At 41.1% G+C, this 23,814-nt stretch overlaps 1 protein-coding gene across 1 annotated transcript in view; it reads right to left on the minus strand.

Annotated features, from left to right (window-relative positions):
- Positions 1 to 3,650: 3,650 nt before the first annotated feature.
- LOC149288399 (acyl-CoA-binding domain-containing protein 6-like) overlaps positions 3,651 to 23,814 on the minus strand; it is a 45,752-nt gene continuing 25,588 nt past the window's right edge. The window contains exons 4-8 of the mRNA XM_089491801.1: positions 18,280 to 18,365; positions 16,571 to 16,676; positions 13,902 to 13,991; positions 5,496 to 5,526; positions 3,651 to 3,841 (exon numbers count right to left, since the gene is read on the minus strand). Coding sequence (XP_089347927.1) covers positions 3,651 to 3,841; positions 5,496 to 5,526; positions 13,902 to 13,991; positions 16,571 to 16,676; positions 18,280 to 18,365 — 504 coding nt within the window. The remainder of the gene's footprint in view (positions 3,842 to 5,495; positions 5,527 to 13,901; positions 13,992 to 16,570; positions 16,677 to 18,279; positions 18,366 to 23,814) is intronic.

The raw sequence follows: 23,814 nt of genomic DNA on the forward strand, positions 1-23,814 counted from the left end.
TGTATTGCAGCGTGAGGACATCAGGTGGATACTTTCTGTGAGATGTTTTTGATTCTGTGCTCTTCTGGAAAGGTGTAGGGCACCTTGTAGATGCAACTGACAATCTATTCCATCACAATACAGAATCTGCCTGATGTGGTAAGGTAGTAGATGTATAAGTCAAACAGGGAGAGAGAAATGCTTGTGAAACTGCTGCCTGCCCCACTGTACTTCAGGTACTTACATAGAACACTGATGTGTCATTCCAACCATTGGGGAACTACTTTTGGTGCAGAAGGCGTAGAAAACTTTAGCCGATCCATGGGATGACTAGTTCCAACACTGCATGAATCTTCTACCTGGTTTAACTTGTCCTAGATCCAATTGGTTGCACTACAAGTGGTTACTTTTGATTTTAGGATCATCATGATTCAAGGAAATAATGATTCTTTCTTAATGTACACATCTGTCTCTGTTGCATACTGCACAGCGTACTAACTTCATGCACATAATGTCCATGCAGCACAGTCTAGACCTATCCCTCCCAAGCTATGACAACAGACATTTACTGTATGTGTCCATCTTTCCAAAGCAGTCTATATCCTGCTCATGGTGGCTCTGACACAAAGCACAGTTTCCATCATCAAACCCGTCACGACACAGCACAAAGCCTCAACTTTGCACCAATGTCATCCTGTACCATCTCACATTTAGTCTGCACAGTGCTGAGCCTTACTGCCTCCAGTTCCTTACACTTTAATACCTTAAGCACCAGATCTATGAAAGGTAAACCAATTTGGGGGGTTTCATTTATTTACATTTTCATGCTTTTTTGTATGGTTAAGCAGCTTTCTCTACAAAACATTTCTCTTAAAAAAAAAAAAGAAAGAAAAGTGGAGTGGAATTCAATGCCATACACGCGCAGTAAAATAATCTGTCTTCTCAACTGTCCTCACGCCAAGAGCCCTTAGTTTGCACAAAGAGTCGCCTTTCCTCGCGATGTATATACTGTACAGTCCTTAAAGTGAAAGTCTTGTGATATTCTGTATTTATTGCCATGTGTCTGAAAAAGCCAATGTGTGTCACTAACATCACACACTAAATCTGTGTAAATAAAACTTTGTCTTCTTCTCAGTTCCACTGTCCAAACTGAATCTTGCGATATACTGAAGATGTCTCCCTGAGCATATATAGATTTTACTTCTGCCTTACAGCCAAAGTCAGTTAATGAACAAATTATGGTGTGTTGCAGGCTCTAAGATGACAGCATTTTTAATTATACAGCTAATGGTCTCTTTATTTAAAGCAGATGAGAAGGGGAATAAATTGCCGTTAAAGGAAGAAAAATGTAACAACTAAAACACTTTCACGATGCATTTTAAATGCTTATTTAATTAAGGAACATAATTCCATAAGAATAAAGGTACGGGAATGTATTTTTCTTTATTTTTTACTTTTTAGTCTTTTATGGATTTAAGATGTTTTATTAACACGCGTAAAAGGCTTGTCTTCAGACGATATATTTTATGAATGTAAACAAATTTTAATATTATGGTCACCGAAGTGTGTCTAGCGTATCTGAGGGGGTTATGTATAAAGGCGACTTCTGGTACTGCTCTTTAAAAGTTGTCATGTCACCATGGTAACCAATGGAATGGTTCTGCTGATTTGAACATTCTATATAATGGTGAAAAGACCACTTAAATACACAGCTTCAGTGTTATGTGTAAAGAGATTAAAAACACCTCTGGCCCCTCAAAATACGTATGGCTACCATAATGAAAAGGAGACTGCCCTGTCTTTTTGATGCTTAATTCCCTCACATCATCCATGATCGGTATGTGTTCTAATTAAGACAAGTATACAGCCGAATGGCAGAGCATCCACTGACTTATAACTTGGGAGCCGATGCCTCCCTAACACTTGGAACGTGCTTGAACTTGAAAAGTTTATGGACCAGAAAGTTTACCAAAAAGCACAATTCTCAAACAAAAAGCCTCATAGGGATTTGGTCTTCCAGTGCACGCTTGTGGCAAACGAGAATCAGAATGCCTAGATGAGAATAAAACAGTAAATACAGCCTTTTCATTGGCAGACATTTCTCACAGTACCAATCCAGTGGTGTGGGGACCTCAGTATACATGGAGAGGGACGTCATCTATTTACATTATGGGACTATGGGAATAGTTTCCAATCTGACAAGAAATGGATCCCAAACCCAGGCGCAGAGGAGCCAGGCCGGCTGAAACATTTGGAATCTCATAAACCGCCGACCGGCTTTAAAACTCAATACCCCTCCCCTCTCTCCCCAATCTATGGCTACATCTGCTGGTTGCAGGCTATCCGTAGGCTTTATTTATATCGTCTTTTTTTAATCATTTTAACATTTAATGCTTCTCAATTAAAGTGTTTTTAGAGTGGATCCAGCTTAAATTGTGCATTAAGCACTTTGGTTAGCGGTAGTTAAGGGTAAGAACAGGGATTAGAGCGGAGCATGTGCGCGTGTCAGAGTGTGGATCCGAGCGCAGAAAGCTGTATTGTAAAGCAGATTATATTGCAGTATCTCGAGGGCTCGGATAGTCGTAAAGTGAAATACAGGTTAACACTTTCATCCCCAGCGAAGAAATGAGACATGCATTTCTCAATAGGAAACACCACTATATGGCAAATCCTTCCTAGGCTGTCAAGATCTTTGTCTCGTTGAAGATGCCTATAGCTGGATTGTTTTTCAATCCTTTAGGTAAAATTGTTGTTCATTTTCAAACCCTTTCCAATTCCATAAAGTCTTTCTCATGATCTGATGCCAAAAATTACACCGTCCAGGCGTCCATACAAAGCTTATACAGGGTAACAATATATTCCGATTATATGTTTCATATAGGATAAGAACTTTGTTTGCAATGCCACTTATTTTTCTAAATAGGTGCCCTTAGTACTAAAAGCAGGTTTTCCTGTGGTACATGTAGGTTTTATTACCCTTTTAGTTACATAGATGCTATAATTGTGCCGCATCTTTGCATTAGAGGCATTTACTGGCATAAAAGTTGGAGAAAGAAAATAACTTTACGAGTTTTAATATCTTTAATGGACTAACATATAATACCAAGTAGGTAAGGAGACAGCTGCAATCTTAGTATCCTAAAAGAGAATAGCTCAATTACATACAATCACTAATTACTATACGATTTAGGGGGAAACACCATGCCATGAGGAAAACCAAGTGTTATTCTACAAGATCTCACTTTCAAATAAAGTGTTTCAAATAAAGAGTTTGCATTGGAAATCAATACACTTGCCTAAAAGTTTAGCAGCTTAGACGCTAAACTCTCAATGACAAAGCAGTGTTGCCATCGCTGCCAGGGCTGTGTAGGTCCACATTATTACTTAGAGTGTTTGGTTCATTTAATGCAAGGAAACAAAGGCTTTTCAAGTTGGATGAGGACCACAGTAAAAACATTTTGTGGAGGACACGGGTCTCCAGTTGGACAACGATGAATTAAGGGACATTATAAGAGAGAACTCAAATGCAGTCCTGTAATATTACAAAGAGCTATTATTACAAAGAGTGAAACATTTGGTGACAATACAACACTTGTTCTTCCACACTGCATTAAAACGTGGGGCAAACAAAATCACCAGAAGAGGCTTTAACTGAATTTGCAGGATGAGCTTTATTTGGGGGCTTTTGAAAGGCTTGGGGGTTTGTCGTGTTCGCCGTAGGAAGTGTGTTGTTGTAGCATGTTAGAGATTTCCTTGCTGTCTGTTGCCTCATGTGGCTGAAAACCGTCGTTGTCTACAAGGCAAGGGTCAGCACCATGGTCAAGGAGAAGATCTACAATATCCGGGAACTCGCAGGCAGCTGCTGCAGGACGAAAAAAGATTTATTAGCGGACAGCCCACCCTACAGACACAAGTCACATTAATGTTGTTAGAATCTTAAATAAATCATTCTGCAGTAAAATGTGTTTATTTGTGATGTTAAGACAATGAGGACATTTAAATGAGACGGAAGCCTTAGTTTACTGAAGCATCATGTGGTGGTAGTTGGCAGTAATTCTAAATGTATAATAAAAACAATATAGCAAATAATCAGTTATAAATCATGTTTTCCCTCACATATTACAGAAAATGATAATAAAATGACAAAATTATTTTTCCACCTTCTCAATGATTAATATGAAGGGCATGTGTAAAATGGATTGGGTTGGAAAGAAATTCCTTATCAAACGTGCAAACTGCTTTAACGTATGGGTACTGCATGGTTTTAAACATAACCGTTATACTGATATTGCATTAGATTAAACAAATTTTATATGAATGGATAAGAAAAACAAAATGTTCCATTCGAATAGGGTAAGCAGATTTAGTCCTTAATTTTTTTTTTTAACATATATACATTTTTTTTGTTATTGTTTAATATTCCAATCATTTAATATGAAACCTCATTTAAAACAAAAAAAATAATAAGCAAGAAAAAGGGGTTCCTGATTTTCATTTTACTTTTCTCACCATTGAGGTTTTACGCGCTAAAAAAGGTTTTCACCTTTCAAATGCCGAGATTTAAATGTACAACCATTATTTTATTCTACAATAGGGACATATATAATCGAAACCATTCCGAATCCATATTCCTCCTTAGAACAGCTATAGATAAAGAAAGGAGACACACTGCATACTCTGCTCTACTTGCAGCAGATGACGTCTTCAAAAAGGTTTTCAAATATTATTTCAAATATTTTTGGTGAGTAATTATGTTTTACCTAAGCAAGGCAGCCACTTCAAAACAAAGATTACATTTGTTTGCCATAAAGTGATGACAGGAGAGATGTATTTTCTTCCACCTCCCCTGCACCAGATGGGTACCAGCCCAAGCTCAGCCTCTTCCAGGGAAGCAAGGATTGAAAGAGAGAGATCTGATTTCCACTGGGAAGCTTCAATAGCCCCTGATTTTTTTTCTCTATATATTTCTCTTTCTCTGGGAAACTGAAGAACAGAGGGGGTCTCAGGGAGGAGAACGGTTGGACGACCTTGGCTGGCGGGGAGAAAGATGGATTTACAGCAGTTTTATGGGTTCCTTGACCCCTGATATTACCCGGAGCTGTCCTGGGGCATATAACTCATGTAAGAAGAACACCCAAGCAAAGTGCATCATAATAAAGATCTTTAGGACATGCAAATGCTGCTTGGGGTAGTCCAGAGAGATAGACTACAATTTCTGTGCATTAGGTCATGGTGTTTACTGATTGCACAGACCCCCCAGTGAGTGCTCAGGATCCGCCAACAAATATTATGAAATCAAATTCTGCTTACCCCCCCCCCAACAACTCATCACTGAGTGAGCTCTATAAGTATATACTCTATAAGTATATATAGTTACAAAACCTAATATGTCTTCTAACAGTTACAACACAATACAGGACTTGCTACATTTTACAATTACTAAAATATTTCTTTTCTATATGGAGACAAATGGATTATTTTATAATTATATATATACAAACACACACACAACTTACCATAATGCAAAGGTGTTTGCCCTTCAAAATCCTAGAAGAGAAAATATTACTATAATTAATATTGTACAAATATAGCCCCTTATCATTCAAAGTGTACAAGTCTTGGTAACAGAAACGCATTATATACATTAACCCCTTGTCTAATGACGATCTATGCTTTAATGATTTTTGGGTCATGCTAAATCCATTATGATGCTATATATGCCTTTAAATGGGCGACGCGATTCATGTGTGTTGCCATCGACTGGTTCTTCCTCGGAACAGAGACACCTTGGGTCAGGTGGTTGTTTTTATTTTTTATAACATTGATCTCATAATTACAACATGTTAATAAAAATAAATTTGAAAAGCGTACCCTACCCACGTGTATAAGTTACCCTTTCAGGTAATATGTTCCGAATACATTAAGTAACTGTGATCAGTGCACTCATTCATTTTAAGCTTTTTTGTGTGTGGTTTTCTTTCATTGTTTTGGAGAGAAGTATTTCATGTTGGTGGGAGAATTCATTGAAAAAAAAAAAAAGAAAAAAAACCAAAACATACCATTTACTTCCAATGCTAAATAAAGGGTCAAGTAATTAGGTAATTTGTGTAGGTGTAAAACACAATACAGAGGAGATTTGTAATTGAACACATGAAGAAAATGTCAAATCTAAGCGTCCAAAAACCAAAAACACAAAAGGGGAAATTGTCAAATAATTAGAGAACTATTAGCTAAAGAATGGGTGCAGCTCTGTTACCACATGAATTATTACCCCATTTAGTTTTTTTTGTTTTGTTTTTTTACATGGATGGTGGGGAATGAATCATCAGGATGGCCAGGCATTAGTAAGTCAATAAATGACAAAGCATGGCCACCTTCTGTAAACTGGCTGTACAGGAACACATAAGAATGACCAGGCCAAGATATTAGAGAAAATATTGGCACTGAATAAATCTTGCACTAATACCTTGTGTCAGAACACACAGATTGCCAGTTTAATTGCATGTGTATTCGTCTTTAGCTGAATAAGGTCCTATATTTTTGTAAGACCAGATCATTGGCAATAGTTGGATACTCTGGGAGTTAATTATAAAGAGCAATTCAGGTGGTGAATGGTTAAGGTACGGGAATCAACTGGAGCATTCCATTCTGTTTCCATGGTTATTGCTGCACATTTACCAACTTGCCCCATATATATCCTTAAACTATTCACACTGTATTCACATGAATGTCCATGCTATTAGCCATTAATACTTATATGTAGTATGGGTCTGACTCCCTACAACAATTATGATACAAAAAATATTAAAACGCAACATATTATGATTATCTAATGTCCTCATATTTACACATTTTAAAGTATCTGTGTCCACAGAATCACTGAGGAATTGGAGACGTTCCATTACACGTGGAAGGTAGGGACTGTGGTAATGAACTGGTTAAAAGTCAGCTCAAGGGTTCTTAAGAGGTTTTGTCCCAGGAGGCTGAATGTGGAGGGTAATGAATACAAGAGATACACAAATCTACAGAGTGCTTCACAATCCCACCTGACAGAGGGAGAGAGGGACAGATGATGGGGGGGGGATACTGGCCCTTGAACAGCCTAGCATCTGATGCCGGCCACACGCGCCTGATTGGATTAACATCTTAACTCCCAACAGATGAATAGCGTGTGCCTGATGGGATCACTGGAGGTAACAAATGTCTTGGACGGTCTTCTGAATTAACCCTTTACCTCTGATGATTGCCAGCTCACAGTTGGACTCACACAAATGGACTCAAAATTGAGGAAACTAAAATCTAAAAACAAAATAAAATAAAAAACCTGAAAAGCAAAGACCTTTTACTACAAACTATATAAAACATACTAAATCTAATAATAAACATTCCTTAATGGGTTATCTTATCCTCTTATTTCAGGAACCTCATCACCTATGACATCACCTATGACTAAATCACATCCTGTGTTCATGAGGTTGCCTCCAAATGATTTGTTTGAACTAGATCAAGCACCAGAAGGCTCTACAGAAACTTGCAAAAAGAGCTTATGAAGTAGTATAGTCATACAACGATAAGTAAACACGGAATGACCATTAATTAAGCAACAGAAGATGAACACTTCATATAGTGACTTTTAAAAAGATGAAGGGCTACATATAGTGCATATCAGGCCACAAAAAGGTGAAGGAGTTCCAAGTTAAACAGAAAACATCAGCCAGAACAGGTCTTCAAAAGCAAGATGTGTTAAAAGCGTGATTTAACAGTAAATAAACACCAAAACTTTAAGACTTTTATAAGTCAGTATTTCTGATACACAATTCTAACGTTCCAGTAGATATTACAAGACAATGTTATTTATTTATTTTTGAAACACAAAACATTACGGACATTAAACGTTCATCTGAAATGGTCATTAAGGCAGAAACCACAAGAGAAACAAATTTTAAGAGTCTTGGGGGAAAAATATTACATTTTTCATATTACATCAATAACTGCTCTGCTAAGAGATTAATTGTATGGGACGACTCTACAGACAAGGAGAGATCATTAGCAGGGCATATAACTTTGATGGATAAAAAGGATTTGGGGGAATTGGAAATGTATCTTCTGACTGCATAACCATTATTTTGTCCAGACGTATTAGTAAGGAAGTTTAAAAACATGGAGATGTTACAGATTTTAAGGAAAACCACATAGAAACAATACGCCACCGGCATTTCAACAAAATCTTTAGGGGCTAGAATAACTAGAAATTATGAAAATAGTCAAAGCAACAAAAGGTTGTGTTAATCCCCATTGTTGTCAAAGGTTATAGTGTATATACAAAGGGTTAACGTAACATGAAAAGTGTAAAACTGAATTAAGGACACGGCTCTTCCTCTATACATTGAGATCCCACAAACCACTTAAATCTGCTGTCTAAATCCAGGACACTTAGTGGGGGTTTGGGAGGAAGGGGCCAGGTGGGTTGCGCGGACAGCAGACTGCAGCTTTTATAAATACATACAGAAATAATTAAAATCTAAGGGGTTTAGAAGGGTTAATCTGCTTTGTATAATCTGAAGCATAAAGCCAGCACAATCGCAGCTCAGGACCGGCTGTGCCATATCAGAGGAGGGAGCACATGAAGGGTGCGCGAAGGATTAGCAAAGCCTGGAGAAAGGCAGGGAGGCCTATTACGGCTGGTATATTAGCAGTGAGATTATGTAGCATGTTCGGTGCTGTTATTGGGGAATGATGCCAATCTCTGAACCAAACAAAAAAGGAATTGGCTGGGGGTACAGGGGACGCGTCGAGAATATACAGTGTCATGAAAGGCTGATGTTTAACTTACATAGCCAAGTACTAAGTAGATGATGCTCTACACCCCGGTAGGGTTTGCAGCAGGTGGAGGGGTCAAGTAGAGAATAACTTTCATCCTGTACTGAGTGTACAGCCTTTGCTGATAGAATCACCGAAATTGGATTGTGACCATTTACCATACTGAAGTAAAGCATTGCATTTATCCTATTACAAAGACATTTCAAAAGCTGCTCCATTACACCCCCACAGCCAGAGAGAGAGTGCAGCCCCCCCTCCGACACATTGAATACTACAGGAAGCCCCAAGGTGGCTTCTTTCTTTCTGCTAACACTTTGGTGACATTCACTGGCTCTGTATTTAGAGTCCAAACAACTCCCTACTATCCAGAACAGTCAGACAGTGAAATCTCTACAAGAAGAGATTAAATACTCTTATCATCCAAAATCAAAGTATAAACTCATTAGCAGAGCACAGAAAGCCAACTATATGTTGTGCAAAGAATTATAATCCAATAATTACATACACATATATAAGATTTACTTGCACTTTTTGTTTGCAAAGGGAATACCCTTTCCTAACTGGCTGTCTAGTTAGAAGCATTAAAAAGTAGACTCAGTAGATGTTCATAAACGTATTTGAGAAATATGTTGTTTAAACTCCACCCACAAATGTTACATCACTATATGTCTCTAAGTAGGATGGAGACCAAATATGATGTTAACATATGTTATAGTACAAGATGGAGAGATACAGTGCCTTGCAAAAGCATTCCCTTCTCTTGGCATTTTTGTTGCCTTACAACCTGGATTTTAACAGATTTTTATTGGGGAAGTGAAATGAAGAAAATAACTTTTTCTAAAAAAAAAAAATGGTGCATGTATATGTATTCACCCACTTTGCTATGAAGCCCCTAAATATGATCTGATGCAACCAATTACCTTTGGAAGTCACATAATTAACTAAAGGCAAGCAGCGTATTAATCAGAAAGACAACAAAGAGACCAAAGATAGCAGAGATTGGAGTATCTGTCCATAGGACCACTTTAAGCCCAGAGCTGGGCCATTGCTTAAAGAACAAATAAGCAAACATGTTTGCCGTTTGCCAAAAGGCATGTGGGAGACTCTCCAAACAGATGGAAGATGGTACTCTGGTCAGATAACCAAAAAGCTCTATTTTAGTCTTATCAAGGGAAACGCTATGTCTGGCGCAAACCCAACATCTCTCACCCGAGAACACCATCCCTACAGTGAAGAATGGCGGTGGCAGCATCGTGCTGTGGAGATGTTTTTCATTGGCAAGGACTGGGAAACTGGTCAGGATTGAAGGCATGATTGATGGCGCTAAATACAGGGACATTTTTGAGGGAAGCTTGTTTCAGTCTTCCATTGATTTGAGACCAGGATGAAGGTTCACCTTGCACCAGGACAATGACCTAAAGCATACTGCTAAAGCAAGACTTGAGTGGTTTAAGGGAAAACATTTAAAATGTCTTGGAATGGCCTAGTCAAAGTCCAGAATTCAATCTAGCAGAGAATATAGGTACCCCTTATATGCTACTCTGCCCCCCAGACTAACCAGTGCATCCCAAGACTTAACCCTCGTGCTTCAGACTCCCTGGTGTCTAGTGGAGGCAGCCGGTGGACATCTGTGTGATGCGCGTAGACAACCTCCGCTGCTACCTGGCACCTAAAGGTCACGTCACGCCGTGCTCCATCATAGAAGCCCCAGCGGAAGTGCTGGGCAAAAGCGGAGGTTGTCTGCGTGCATCGCACACACGTTCCCCAGCTACCAGAGAGGAGGATCCAGGTCCCCTGCAACGCTGTGGGAGATCTGGATCTTAGTCTTATAGTCAGACCTCTAATTAGGTCCGATAAGCCTTGTCTTATATTTGCACAAAACAGTGTGTGTATATATATATATATATATATATATATATATATATATATATATATATATATATATATATATATATATATATATATATATATATATATATATATATACACACACATACATACACATATATATATATATATACATACATACACACACACATAATATAATTGTAATTTTTTTTTCTAATTATCTGACAACATAGAATTAAGTTAAAATATTCTGGTTAAGATAAGTTTTCACCTATTCATTCATTAGCAAAGTGAATAGCACAGCATACAGGTAAAATTTCACTTTTCATTACTATGAAAATGTCACTTGTCAATGACTGATACCCCGTCAAGGAACGATTGATTTTTTCCCTTCCTTTACATTAGATCTACCAGCCTCAGTCTCTTCTTTCTATGTAAAACGCATGGCACATTTTACTGTGACTTGCCCACTTTAAGCACAGTGGACATAATCATTAGACCATTACACTGCCAGGTCACAAGTAAATGAAAGTGCATTCTTGTAACTAAGTTTCCTATATGGTGGCCTGTGTTTTAACTCCATGTACATATGCTGATTAGTTTATACCTATGTATTAAATGATATTTGTGTTGACTGGACATTCCAGTAAACTGCTCTCACAGATTAATAATATGGAGGATTGCAGAGATAGCATTATGCTGCCGCATCGATTAGCAATTGTCAGCCCTTGGAATCATAAACTCCGGAAAGTCAAAGTAAATAACTAGCTCAATCTCCCATATCTGTAAGAAGTGTTTGCAAGGACCAGCATACAGGTCCTAGATTCCGGTTACTGAGACTGGTTTATGGAAACAGTTGCAAAAAGCACACATTTAGAATTACAGTGCCATTAGTGTGCTGTATCTAGTGGATATTTGCCTCCCGTGGGACCAAGTGTAATAAAATAAAAAAAGAGAAGCTGTGGGTTTTAAGACATTTGCAAGGAATGCCACGGCGCATGTTTTGCCATCATCTGCTAATCCTCTCTGAGGGTTTCATAATCTTCCTGGTAAAATGTCAGAATTGAGCTTGAAGAAAGGAGAGCATAAGAAGCTGCAATGGTTATTGGAGTGAGGGTCTGTGCTAAAAGGATCAGAAGGTGCTGGGAGGAGGAGAGAGGGGGGAGAGCAGGGATAAAGCCGGAGGTCTAATCAAATCAGCTGGGAAAGCTGCAGTCTCTCAGCAGTAACCTTGCCAATCAGGGAGGAAGCAGAAACATGCCTAAGCACACTAATCCCAGGGTGTCCTTCAACCCACCCAAATCACATAGCAGGCCCATGTCCCTTTAACTCACACAATTTCACGCCTTCTGTAGAGATTAAAGGCACACAAATTACACATGCTGGCCACGGCTGCTAGAATAGCTTGTTTTGCCCCTATACGCAAGTTTCGCTACACTGACAGCACCTGTTAGCATTACAGATAAACACCTGATATAAGCTGTAGCGCTGGCCCTATATAGGAACTATACTGTAGTGATCAGCGGACCGCGGCTTGCCTCCTACCTGCAGGCCTGGCCCAGCCGGACTGCGCAGTGGGAAGGTATAGAGATGGGAGGTGGAGTAGTGTCCCTCGGGAGAGATATTTATGGTTATTGATCTGTGGTGAGAGCAGTAAAGGGTGGGGGGATTCTGCCCTCAATTAACTTATGAATCTGAATCCAATATAGCCGGAGTTCTGACCTCGTGGCTTACTCTGCCTGCACTCATTACCGTTACCAAGAATCCCTCACCCCTCCCGCCATGAACATTAGCCAGTCTTAAGAACAGACTTGGATCCTGACTGATAGACAGCATGTGGCATCAGTCACACACTCTGCCAATACCAATTTACCTGACCGTTATGACATCACTTGCTTGTATAAAATTAAATACCAACTGGTAGCGTGTGTGTATGTGTGTCACCCTACTAATACTTAGTTTAAACATTTATCTTTTCATTACTAGACATACTTTGTAATTACAAAATTAAAAGCAAAGAGTAGAAAAACTATTGAAACAAGAAAAAGAAAAAAAAGACAATGTTGGGGGCACAAACGCATTTACACATGGTGATGCCAGCCACCTTTATATGGTACAGTAATACAGTTCCCTTATTTTATACAAGCCACAAGAGTCACAAATTAGCAAAACTGCAGTGTCTAAATGAATGTAAAATAATTATGTTAATTTACCACTATGCAGCACATTTCGTTATTTTTAAATAGCAGACACATGAAACATCCTTGGTTTAAATAAAACTCTAGAAGCAAATCCATTCTCTAGTAAAGGCTGGAGGTCTCTCACAGCAAAGGACGTCTCGCCCGGAAGTTGTCAGTAATGAGATGGATTTGGCAATGGATTGAACGTTCAATAATAATGTTGTTTGTGAGAATCTCTCCCAGCAGAGATATGCGATCTGCTATTTATTATCTGGTTTGTCTTCCTCTGAGAGCATCCACCAGCTGTACACCCCAGCCAATGTCCACCTTACGTTTTGGTCCCCTCCATCCTGAGGCATGCCATTTTCTGAACACAATTTTCTCACCTTCTATTAGTGCTCCCCCCTGTAACATTCTTTTTATACAACCAGTGGCACCGCTACAGGGGGCAATTGCCCCCCCCTAGGTTATTCCTTGCCCCCCCTGTTGCCCCCTGCCGAATTTGTAACCACCCAGGACAGTCCTTGACTGCTAACGACGGCATGGTGCCGTCGCTAGCAGTCCCAGTCAGGTGCTAACAACGGCACCATGCCATCACTAGCACTATCTTACCTTGATGGAGGTCTGTGGACCTCCATCACCACCTACCCCGGCGATCTGCCCCTCACACTGAAGGGCATCACCGGGCCACCCGATCTGCCCAGTGACATCTCGCGCAATGACACAAATACTACGTGACAAAGTGGACATAATTTGTCAGATTCCAAACAGGACAACTTTTTACCTAAAAGTGAAGTAAACTCTGGTAACTGCAACAGGCATTTGCAGAGCACAGGAAGACTACCGGGACTCCATTTTCCCCAGTAATTCAATTAGGGAAAAGAACAGACATGACTATTTCTTTAAAATCCCCCCTCTAAGATGACTAAATCCAGTACTGCAATACTTTAAAACGGCATCATACTTCACAGACAAAGCACTGGGCAAGGTATTTGTCCTGTCATTTGCCCTCAGCTGACCATGTTGAATGGTGTTAGGGTAGTACCGCTTAGACGGATCTGCTGTCCTCCTTACCTGCATGTTGATGTGAGCATTATGGAACAGGAGTAGCGACACTAGCTCAGCGTGGCCTCTGTCACAAGCCCAGTGAAGAAGGCTTCGACCCTAAAAAAACACAAGTAGATGACAATGGGTTCCAGGTTCGCTATAATGAGTTTTACACCATCTTCAGAGAAATGAAATAGTGCAGAGTACAATATAATGCGTTTCTCATTCAAATAAGCATTAAGATATACATATATAAATACACGTACAAACTGTATGGCTTCCACATGCTCAGCGCTGCATTGCTGCATGCACCAGTTCACATAAAATCAACCTGATCCTGACCAATCAACTATTGGTAAACAATTGTAAAAAGCGATTAATAAAAATATATTTGGATATGACAGCCAATTAACTGCTCAGAAAGACACTGAATGTATTTTAACAACATTAAAGAACTTTGAGGCAAGTACAAGCAGGTTCTAGGAGCTTATCTTTTAAAACATGGACACTTGTTGATCAATGCCGTGGCATTAATGACAGAGGAATGAGGTTATGGTCAGACACAAGGCATCATAGCCAAGATCTCGTTGCTGAAAAATCTGTTAGCCTTATACCAGCTGTGAGAGCAATGTCCCCTCTCTGCATATATTAATTCCCTGTGTCTCAGGCTAAGAATTGTTGTTAATTACATCTCCACTTGAACATGCTGACAAAAGTACAGCGGGAGGCACTTGGAATGTTCAAGCCAAGAGCTCCGGACCATACAGCCTTGGTGCAGGTTGCACTAATTAGTGTGAAATATAGGCATTCACAAAAGTGCAAAGCTGCCAAATTCTAGGCAAAGACATACAAATAAAGACAAGGTTTATCACTTTTTCTTTTTTCTAGCAGCACAGCGGATATAAAAAGTCTACACACCCCTGTTAAAATGCCAGGTTCTTGTGATGTTAAAGAATGAGACAAAGATAAATCATGTCAGAACTTTTTCCACCTTTAATGTGGCCTATAATATGAACAAGTATTACATTGCAAAACAAGATGAAATCTTTGAGGGGGGACTCACAATAACCTGGTTGCATAAGTGTGCACACCCTTAAACTAATACTTTGTTGAAGCACCTTTTGATTTTATTACAGCAATCAGTCTTTTTGAGTAGGAGTCTAGTAGCATGGCACATCTTGACGTGGCAATATATGCCCGCTCTTCTTTGCAAAAGTACTCCAAATCTGTCAGATTGCGAGGACATCTCCTGTGCTCAGCCCTCTTCACATCACTCCACAGATGTTCAATTGGATTCAGGTCTGGGCTCTGGCTGGGCCATTCCAAAACATGAATCTTCTTCTGGTGAAGCCATGCTTTTGTGGATTTGGATGAGTGCTTTGGGTCATTGTCGTGCTGAAAGGTGAACTTCCTCTTCATCTTCATCACGAACGCCTGAAGATTTTGTGCCAAAATTGCCTGGTATTTGGAACTGTTCATAATTCCCTCCACCCTAAGGCCCCGGTTGCATCTGAAGAAAAACAACCCCAAAGCATGATGCTGCCACCACCATGCTTCACTGTGGGTATGGTGTTCTTTGGGTGATGTGCAGTGTTGTTTTTGCACCAAACATACCTTTTGGAATTATGGCCAAAAAGTTCAACCTTGGTTTCATCAGATCATAACATTTTCCCTCATTCTTTTGGGGGACTTGATGTTTGTTTTTGCAGACTTCAGCCGGGCTTGGATGTTTTTGTTTGTAAGAAAAGGCTTCCATCTTGCCACCCTACCCCATAGCCCATTCATGTGAAGAATACGGGAGATTGTTGTCACACGCAGAACACAGCCGGTACTTGCCAGAAATTCCTGCAGTTCCTTTAATGTTGCAGTAGGCCTCTTGTAAGCCTCCATGACCGGTTTTCTTCTCGTCTTTTCACCAATTTGTTGTGCCGTATTTTCTCCACTTGTAGATGACTGTATTCACTGTGTTCCATGGTATATCTAATGCTTTGGAAATTCTGTTGTACCCTTCTCCTGACTGATATCTTTCAAGATCCCTCTGATGCTTTGGAAGCTCTCTGGGGACAATGGCTTCTGCTCTGAGATGCAACTGAGCAAATGTCAGGTAAATCCTTCTAGAACAGCTGAACTTTATTTGCGATTAAGCAGTCACTTTCAATGATGACAGGTGTGTAATGACTTCTATTTAACATGAGTTTGAATGTGATTGGTTAATTCTGAACACAGCCCCAGTTATAAGAGGGTGTGCACACTTATGCAACCAGGTTATTGTGATTTTCCCCCTCAAAGTTCGTTTTGCAATTGAATGGTTTATGGTTTATTGAAAAGTTCTGACATGATTTATCTTTGTCTCATTCTTTAAAATCATAAGAACCTGGAATTTTAACAGGGGTGTGTAAACTTTTTATATCCACTGTAGCTGGTACCTGCATTGACCAACTTGTGCTGTGTGCAGCTATGTATGGAGTATAAAGTAGTGTCCCAAACCACACAGACAACTTCAATGTGTCGAGGGACATCAGCAAAACTTACATTGAGCCAGTGCTGTCCCTGATCAGACCCGACGTTCTCCAAAAGTCTTCACAAACCAGGCAGACAGGCATTACATTGTAGGGACACATTAAGAAAGAGTGAGAGCAAACCATTTAAATAGGGTCTAAGACAATGAATGCATTTGATAAGGTAGTAGTACCCACCTCGTCATCCTTCATAGACACATCAACAGCCCCAGAAGCCAAAGAGGTTGATACACGAGTGACATCATTTTCTCTGCAGTAATCAAATATGTCCTTATCTTCCTCCCTAAAGAAAGAGAGATTGTTCACACAAATACACATGGCATACCCGATTAAGTGGCCACCTTTCTGTAAACTGCAAGAACATTAATGATGAGTAAGAAGCAAATAGATGAAAGAGAAACAAACAACTTAGACATTTAAAGTCAATTTACTCTGCCTTATCTAAATCTATACCCAAATATAAGAATACAAACAAAACATTTCCTGAGTCGTGATAGGCTGGAGCTTGGACCTTGCAATGGCAAGAGGACTGAAAATGCAAAAGAGAAGTGAAGGCCCTAAAACAACTTCATCCTCCTGGGAGCTAGTCACATCACCTGTAATTATTTTCAGTCTTTAATCAGCCGATGAGCAATGGCACTAAGGGGCCAGGAGCAGCAAAAGCTCATTAAGAGCAGCGTCCGCAGCCCTCCGTTGTGCACTGAGCTTTTAATTGCTAAGTGTTATTAGGCAGCGGTGCGAGAGGGATCATTTTCATAAGAATTGGGAAGAACGGGCAGAGGGGGGCTGCAATCCCCGAGGTGTGCAGCTTACACATACCCTGCGCTCATGCAATTATTCACACCAGCTGAGCTGCTCTATGGCTGTGTGAGCTCAGCGCTGAACACATTGCGGTGGGGAGCAATGGTACCTTAGGGGATAGCGAGGCACACACTTAGCCTGCATTTGCCAAGTTGTAAAGGAAGCATACAGACGCTGTGCCAACACGCTCCGCAAGCCTGCTCTTTAAACAAAATTGGGACTAATCATTTTGTCAGTCTACAGGTGCATGTTTATCAACGTTTGTCCGATTTCACTAATGTGCTACAAGTGACGTAGTCTTTCCAACTTCCTTCTCTTGGAGTGTCCAGCAGTGTTTTGCCAGTCTTACTATGTGCACATGTATAGTGGTAGGAAACACATGTGTCATATGTGTGAATGTGCATGGTGTAAGTGAATGTATAATAAGTAAGGAATCAATACATTAGAATTTGGATGTCACAGTTTAAAGATCTTGGTGCCACAAGCTTAAACAACGCACTAAACCATGAACTGGTGTTTGGAGGCTAAGGTCGAGCAGGTATCCGGCTCATCTGCTGCTTATACAGAAATTAACCTGAAGAATTCCAATGCCTTATTGTAACAGATGCTTCACCAGTGTTTGCAAACACCTAACTTACCAACATGTCATGTCTGTGCTTCATATGGAATCAGAGTCTGTGCATATCTCTTTAAAAGCAATAGTCTAACTGCCTGACCACACAAACTGACCTGTGACACTTCATGCCAAAACAGTCCATTTATCTGGCAGAGCAACTAATCAATTGCAGAGCCCATCAATCATCCTTGGTGGAACTAGTCGGGCCTGAGCGGAGAGGAGAGGACAGATGGCTGCCCGAGTGAGCAGGATTAATTCAATTCTGATAGATTACTGCAAAGCCTCACAGGCAAGAGAAGAGGGGGAACAAGTGGCACAATGGTATGTGAAGACCTGTGATACAAAGAGAATCAAGGAGCCAGAATACAAAACAAAATGGAGACAATGTTCATTACAGTGAATAAGGTGCAAGACAGGTTTAGGAATTGATGAAGATTATATCAAAGAATGGATAAATATCTCTAACTACCTGAGGATCTCCTGAGCATGGTAAAGACAGCTGACCACCGGACCTCCAAACGTTGTTTTGCGATTCTCAATATTGTCCTCAGATTCCTAAAAAAAGGATTAAAGTACAGTAAGATAAAGAAGTCACCCCAGTGGTACTTAAAGAATACTTCCTTGTCCTGACATGTCTACAAACCTACAGGCCATGAGCATCGCCTCATATGAGATCTCATAGATCAGACCAAAGACACAAATCCAGCAAACAAGCAACCGAACCTAGAAACATTCAATCATAACAACCCACAGTGCTGCCACTCAAAGACTAGGAAGCTCTCCTGTAACCCCTAACCAATATGTGTGGGTGTTATACAAAATGTTAGAGAGGTCACTTTTTGTACATAATACTCTTTCAGTACCCTAAGAAAGGGGGTACAATTATTACATGTGAAACTGATGGAAACATTTATAAAATGGTCAAAAAAAGATACATTAAAATTCTGATTTGTTCGTAGAATATAAAGGCCTGAAAACGCTTCTCTATACATCACAGGGCTCGTCCTCTCCTGGACTTTTCCTTCTCGTTCTATCACTGAATGTATCTGCGTGCGACACATGCTGAGCTTTACATATGAAGAAGGTCTTACAAAAGGTTATGTGACTCCCCACCCTACTACAGGAATGGCCAGCTATAAGAAGGCATCACGTAATTCTTTGGACTATATCTTGGCTGGAACCAGTGCAGCAATATTTGTGTGTTATACTTGACTACCTAAGCCAGGTGTACAGATAAAGGAAATTTATTATAACTATATAGGCTTCACGCCACATTTCTTCCTGTTGTATTATGTACATTACATATAAGAGTTAAAATATACTTGTAGTAGGGAGTAAAGCATGAGTGAACATCCAGTGGGTCTCAAATGTGCCTAGACCCCGAAAACGCGCCCCCCCCCCCTCCTAAGTAGGTTTGATAGGGGCCTACCTCTCGGAAAGGAGAAGAAAGAGGGAAGGGAACGAGAGAATATAGAGAATAAAGACTGAAGGCAGCAGAAAGCGTGAAATGGGGTGGGGGCAGGTGGGAAGAGCGCTAACGAAACGCCCTAAAGAGGAGGGTCCTGAAGAGAGACCCCTCCCACAAATATAGGCTGAAAACTGCCTTTACATTTATTCTACCAGGGTACTCTCCCTTTAAGTTGTAACTACGTTCCCAACAGTGATGCTGATATTCTAAACTTCTTTACTTTTCAGCTCCCACTGGTAGACAAATCAAATTGATCTTCTATCAGTAATCAATGACTTGACTGCGTTCAGTCACTTCAAATTTAATATGTTCAAGAAAGAGGTAATCTCCTCCATGACGATATTGATCCTTTTTGAAGCCAAATATACAAAACACCATAAATATCTGTATTCCTTATACTATCCCTCATACAAGATTTTAGTCAAATTAATGGTAAAGGTCTATATATCACAGCCCAGCAATACGCGTAATATCAAAAAAGGTCCCATGGCATACTTTTAAAAGAGGGGGTTTTATTTATTTTCTTGCTTAAAGTTGCAGTAAACAGATGGCTGCTTCCTTGCTTCAGTCAGGCAGTATTAACAGGTGTAGGTACATTCTACTTTAGGGGTATAATATATAATATATATATATATATATATATATATATACACACACACACACACACACACACATACAGCGTCCACCTACACGCAGTGCATTACCATAAGGTGACTGCAAAACATACAGTCCATAACAGAGTTAAAAATGTGCCCACTACTGAATTAAACAGCGAGGCATTTTTATTGGGGTACATGACAAATCAGAGACCGCAGAAGAGGAAAAATCTTTCCTGGATTTCCCGGTGTGGTGGGTATCAATGCTGCCTAAAGCTAATCATCTTATCGAGCTGCCAATTCCGTAACCCTGAAAGTTTAGTAATACTAAAATGGCATTTGTTTAGGTTAACGCAAAGTATTACTTATTAACAGGAGAGAGTCACATATAACAGCCGGTGTGAGAACGTTGAACGCAGGAGCAGTCAGTTTTGGATCCAGGGTTATGAGGCCAGCGTGCGCTGCATCTGATGCATTCCCCACACCTTGGGAGCGGGAAGAGCGAATTAAGAATCTCAGCATTGCCGGATTTCTCTGAACGAGCTGGCCGCCTTCGCTCCCTGCTTGGGAATCTCAGCAGACATTAATGGAGTGTGACAGGACTTGGTACACGCAGAACCAGCTCTACGAGGCTTGTTAGAGGCTGCAGTAAACGCGGACGTGCCCATCTTCTCACGGAAATAAAAACTGGTGGTAGCAGACATATTGGGAAAAAGTTTATGGGTAAAAATACCAATAAAAACATATGCGGCAACTGGCACTGAAACACATTTTAGAATACATACAGCTCCTCAAACGTCCACAGTCACCATAACCGGTCAGGACAATAGTACTACTGGTTTTATGTATAAGATGCTAATATAACACTAGATGGGTTCAATGGTTATCTTCTATGGCTCTTTATGCTTCATCCACAGATATCTATATACTGCCAGAAATCTAACGCAGATTTATAAAAAAAGGAGAATAAATTACTAGACGGGTGAAGAAATGCTGCTAGGCAATCATCAGGCCCGGACTGGCCATCGGGCACACCGGGCATTTGCCCGGTGGGCCGGACCACGGCAAGGCCGCATTGACTTAGGGGCTGATGGAGCTGCAGCTCCAGGCCCCTACCCTACTTACGGCCGCATTAACCGCCGCAAAAACCCGATGTTTTAATTTAAACCCTGTGCGGCCGCAGACCCCTAAGGCCGGCCATGGTGGGGGCTTCCCGGCCCCTTAGAGCAGGGCCGGCCTTTGGGGTGTGCGACCGCACAGGGCGCCACACTCCAGGGGGCGGCGGCGGGGGGCGGTCCGCACCGGGTGCCGCTCATCAGGGGGTGCCAACTTGCGGCACCCGGCACCCCTCCAGAGACGGACAGTAATGTCCGCAGCTGGAGGAGCAGGCTCGCAAGGGAGCGGTATCGGAGGTCTTTAACAGACCTCCGGTTCCCTTGAGTGATTTTAAGCCGGGTTCAACCCGGCTTAAAATCACTCAAGGGAGCCGGAGGTCTGCTAAAGACCTCCGATACCGCTCCCTTGTGATCCGCGCGGCAACAGCTGCTGTGCGCCGGGATTTGTTGTCAGATCCCGGCGCACAACACTGAAGCCGCGCCCACCGCTGTTCGTGCCCTCTGACCCGGAAGAAGACAGAGAAGACAGAAGAACTGAAGAAGAGGAGGAAAAGGAGCTGTAAGGAGAAAAAAAGGAAAGGTAGGAAAACATTCAGTGAGAGTGGATTGGTATATGTGTGGCTTAGTATATATGTGTGGATTGGTATATATGTGTGGATTGGTATATATGTGTGTGGATTGGTATATGTGTGGATTGGTATATATGTGTGGATTGGTGTATATGTGTGGATTGGTGTATATGTGTGGATTGGTGTATATGTGTGGATTGGTGTATATGTGTGGATTGGTGTATATGTGTGGATTGGTGTATATATATATGTGTGGATTGGTGTATATATATGTGTGGATTGGTATATATATATGTGTGGATTGGTATATATATATATATATATGTGTGGCTTGGTGTATACGTGTGGATTGGTGTATACGTGTGGATTGGTGTATACGTGTGGATTGGTATGTGTGTGGATTGGTATGTGTGTGGATTGGTATGTGTGTGGATTGGTATGTGTGTGGATTAGTGTATATGTGTGGATTGGTGTATATGTGTGGATTGGTGTATGTATATGTGTGGATTGGTGTATATGTGTGGATTGGTGTATGTATATGTGTGGATTGGTGTATGTATATGTGTGGATTGGTGTATGTATATGTGTGGATTGGTGTATATATATATGTGTGGATTGGTGTATATATATGTGTGGATTGGTGTATATATATGTGTGGATTGGTGTATACGTGTGGATTGGTGTATATGTGTGGATTGGTAGGTGTGTGGATTGGTAAGTGTGTGAGAGTGATGGGTGTTATGCTGTACCATTTCCAATGTCTTTTTCATGATCTAATTATGCTCTAAAAGTACATCATAACTCCCATCACTCTATACTGTTCCATACAGTGGCAGAGCTGGGAGGCAGAGGCCTTGCACCCCCACCGCAGGACTCCTGAAAGGTAAGTGAACTTCAAAGAGGGAGAGGGTAGATAGTTAGGAGGGGGTAGTTGCGGCGGGCTTAAGGGGCTCTGCGTTAATGCGGCCATAGAGGACCAGTCAGTCCGGTCCTGACTGGGCTTATTTTAAGGTGGGGGCCTGGAGCTGCAGCTCCATCAGCCCCTAAGTCAATCCTCCCCTGCCACAGGTGCGGTCGCAGTTGCTGCTTGTTCCGGCAACAAGGTAAGTAGGGTGAGGGGGGGGGTGCAGTGAGAAGAGGCAGAGGGGGGTTAGATAGTGAGAAAGGGGGAGAGGGGATAGATAGAGGTGGTACATATTGAGAAGTGGGGAAGGGGGTTACATAGTGAAAAGGGGCAGATAAGATGAAGAGAGGAGGTAGTGTGAATGCGTATGAGAATGAATGAATAAATGTGTGGATGAATTGTGTGAATGCGTATGACAATTAATGAATTCATGTGAGGATGAATTGTGTGAATGATTTGTGAGACTGCATTAATGAATGTGTTAATGATTTGTGTGAATCATTAAATGCAAAGATGGTACATGAAGGGTGGGCTTTAACAATAAATAAATAAATAAATAAATATGGGCTGCTCAGGCTTAAATGCTCGGGCCTATTTTTTGTCCCAGTCCGGGCCTGGCAATCATCGTAAGATTCAGTTTTGGGAATGGCATGTGATCGCACCAATACATGTGATCAGAATTCCATTAATCTAAAACTAAAGGGACTTTATTCTACTAATAATTTTTTTTTACATTTTCCTAAGCCTCACCTCACATAACACACATAAACATAAATCAGGTAGAGGTACATTCCACTTCAACATGAAGCAATTACAATAATGCCATGCTGGACAAATGGAAGGATACATTGCTGGTTATCAATCACTTACCGTATTTGCTCGATTATAAGACGAGGTTTTTTCAGAGCAAATGCTCTGAAAAATACCCCTCGTCTTATAATCGGGGTCGTCTTATAATCAGACCTCAAAAAGGTCTGACTATGAGACGACTAAGATCCAGATCCCCCGCAGCTGCAGGGGACCTGGATCCTCCTGTCCCCCCCCCCCCCGCCCCACTTACCGGTACTTCTGAGTCCCCGGTGTGTAGCTGGGGCAGCGTCTAGATGTCTACGCGATTCGCGTAGACAACTTCCGCTGCAGCAGGAAGGAGGTGTGGCTAGCAGCGGGGGTTGTCTGCGTCCATCGCGCAGACCTTCCCCGGCTGTCAGAGATCATGACTCTGATCTCTGACAGCCGGGGAAGGTCTGCGCGATGGACGCAGACAACCCCCGCTGCTAGCCACGCCTCCTTCCAGCTGCAGCCTAAGTGCGTGGGATCTACACCCTGCCCCGGCTACATGACAGGGAAGTCAG

The sequence above is a fragment of the Sceloporus occidentalis genome, unplaced genomic scaffold (assembly GCF_023333645.1).
Source record: "Sceloporus occidentalis isolate IW3139 unplaced genomic scaffold, rSceOcc1.0.p SCAF_51, whole genome shotgun sequence".
NCBI classification, from domain to species: domain Eukaryota; kingdom Metazoa; phylum Chordata; class Lepidosauria; order Squamata; family Phrynosomatidae; genus Sceloporus; species Sceloporus occidentalis.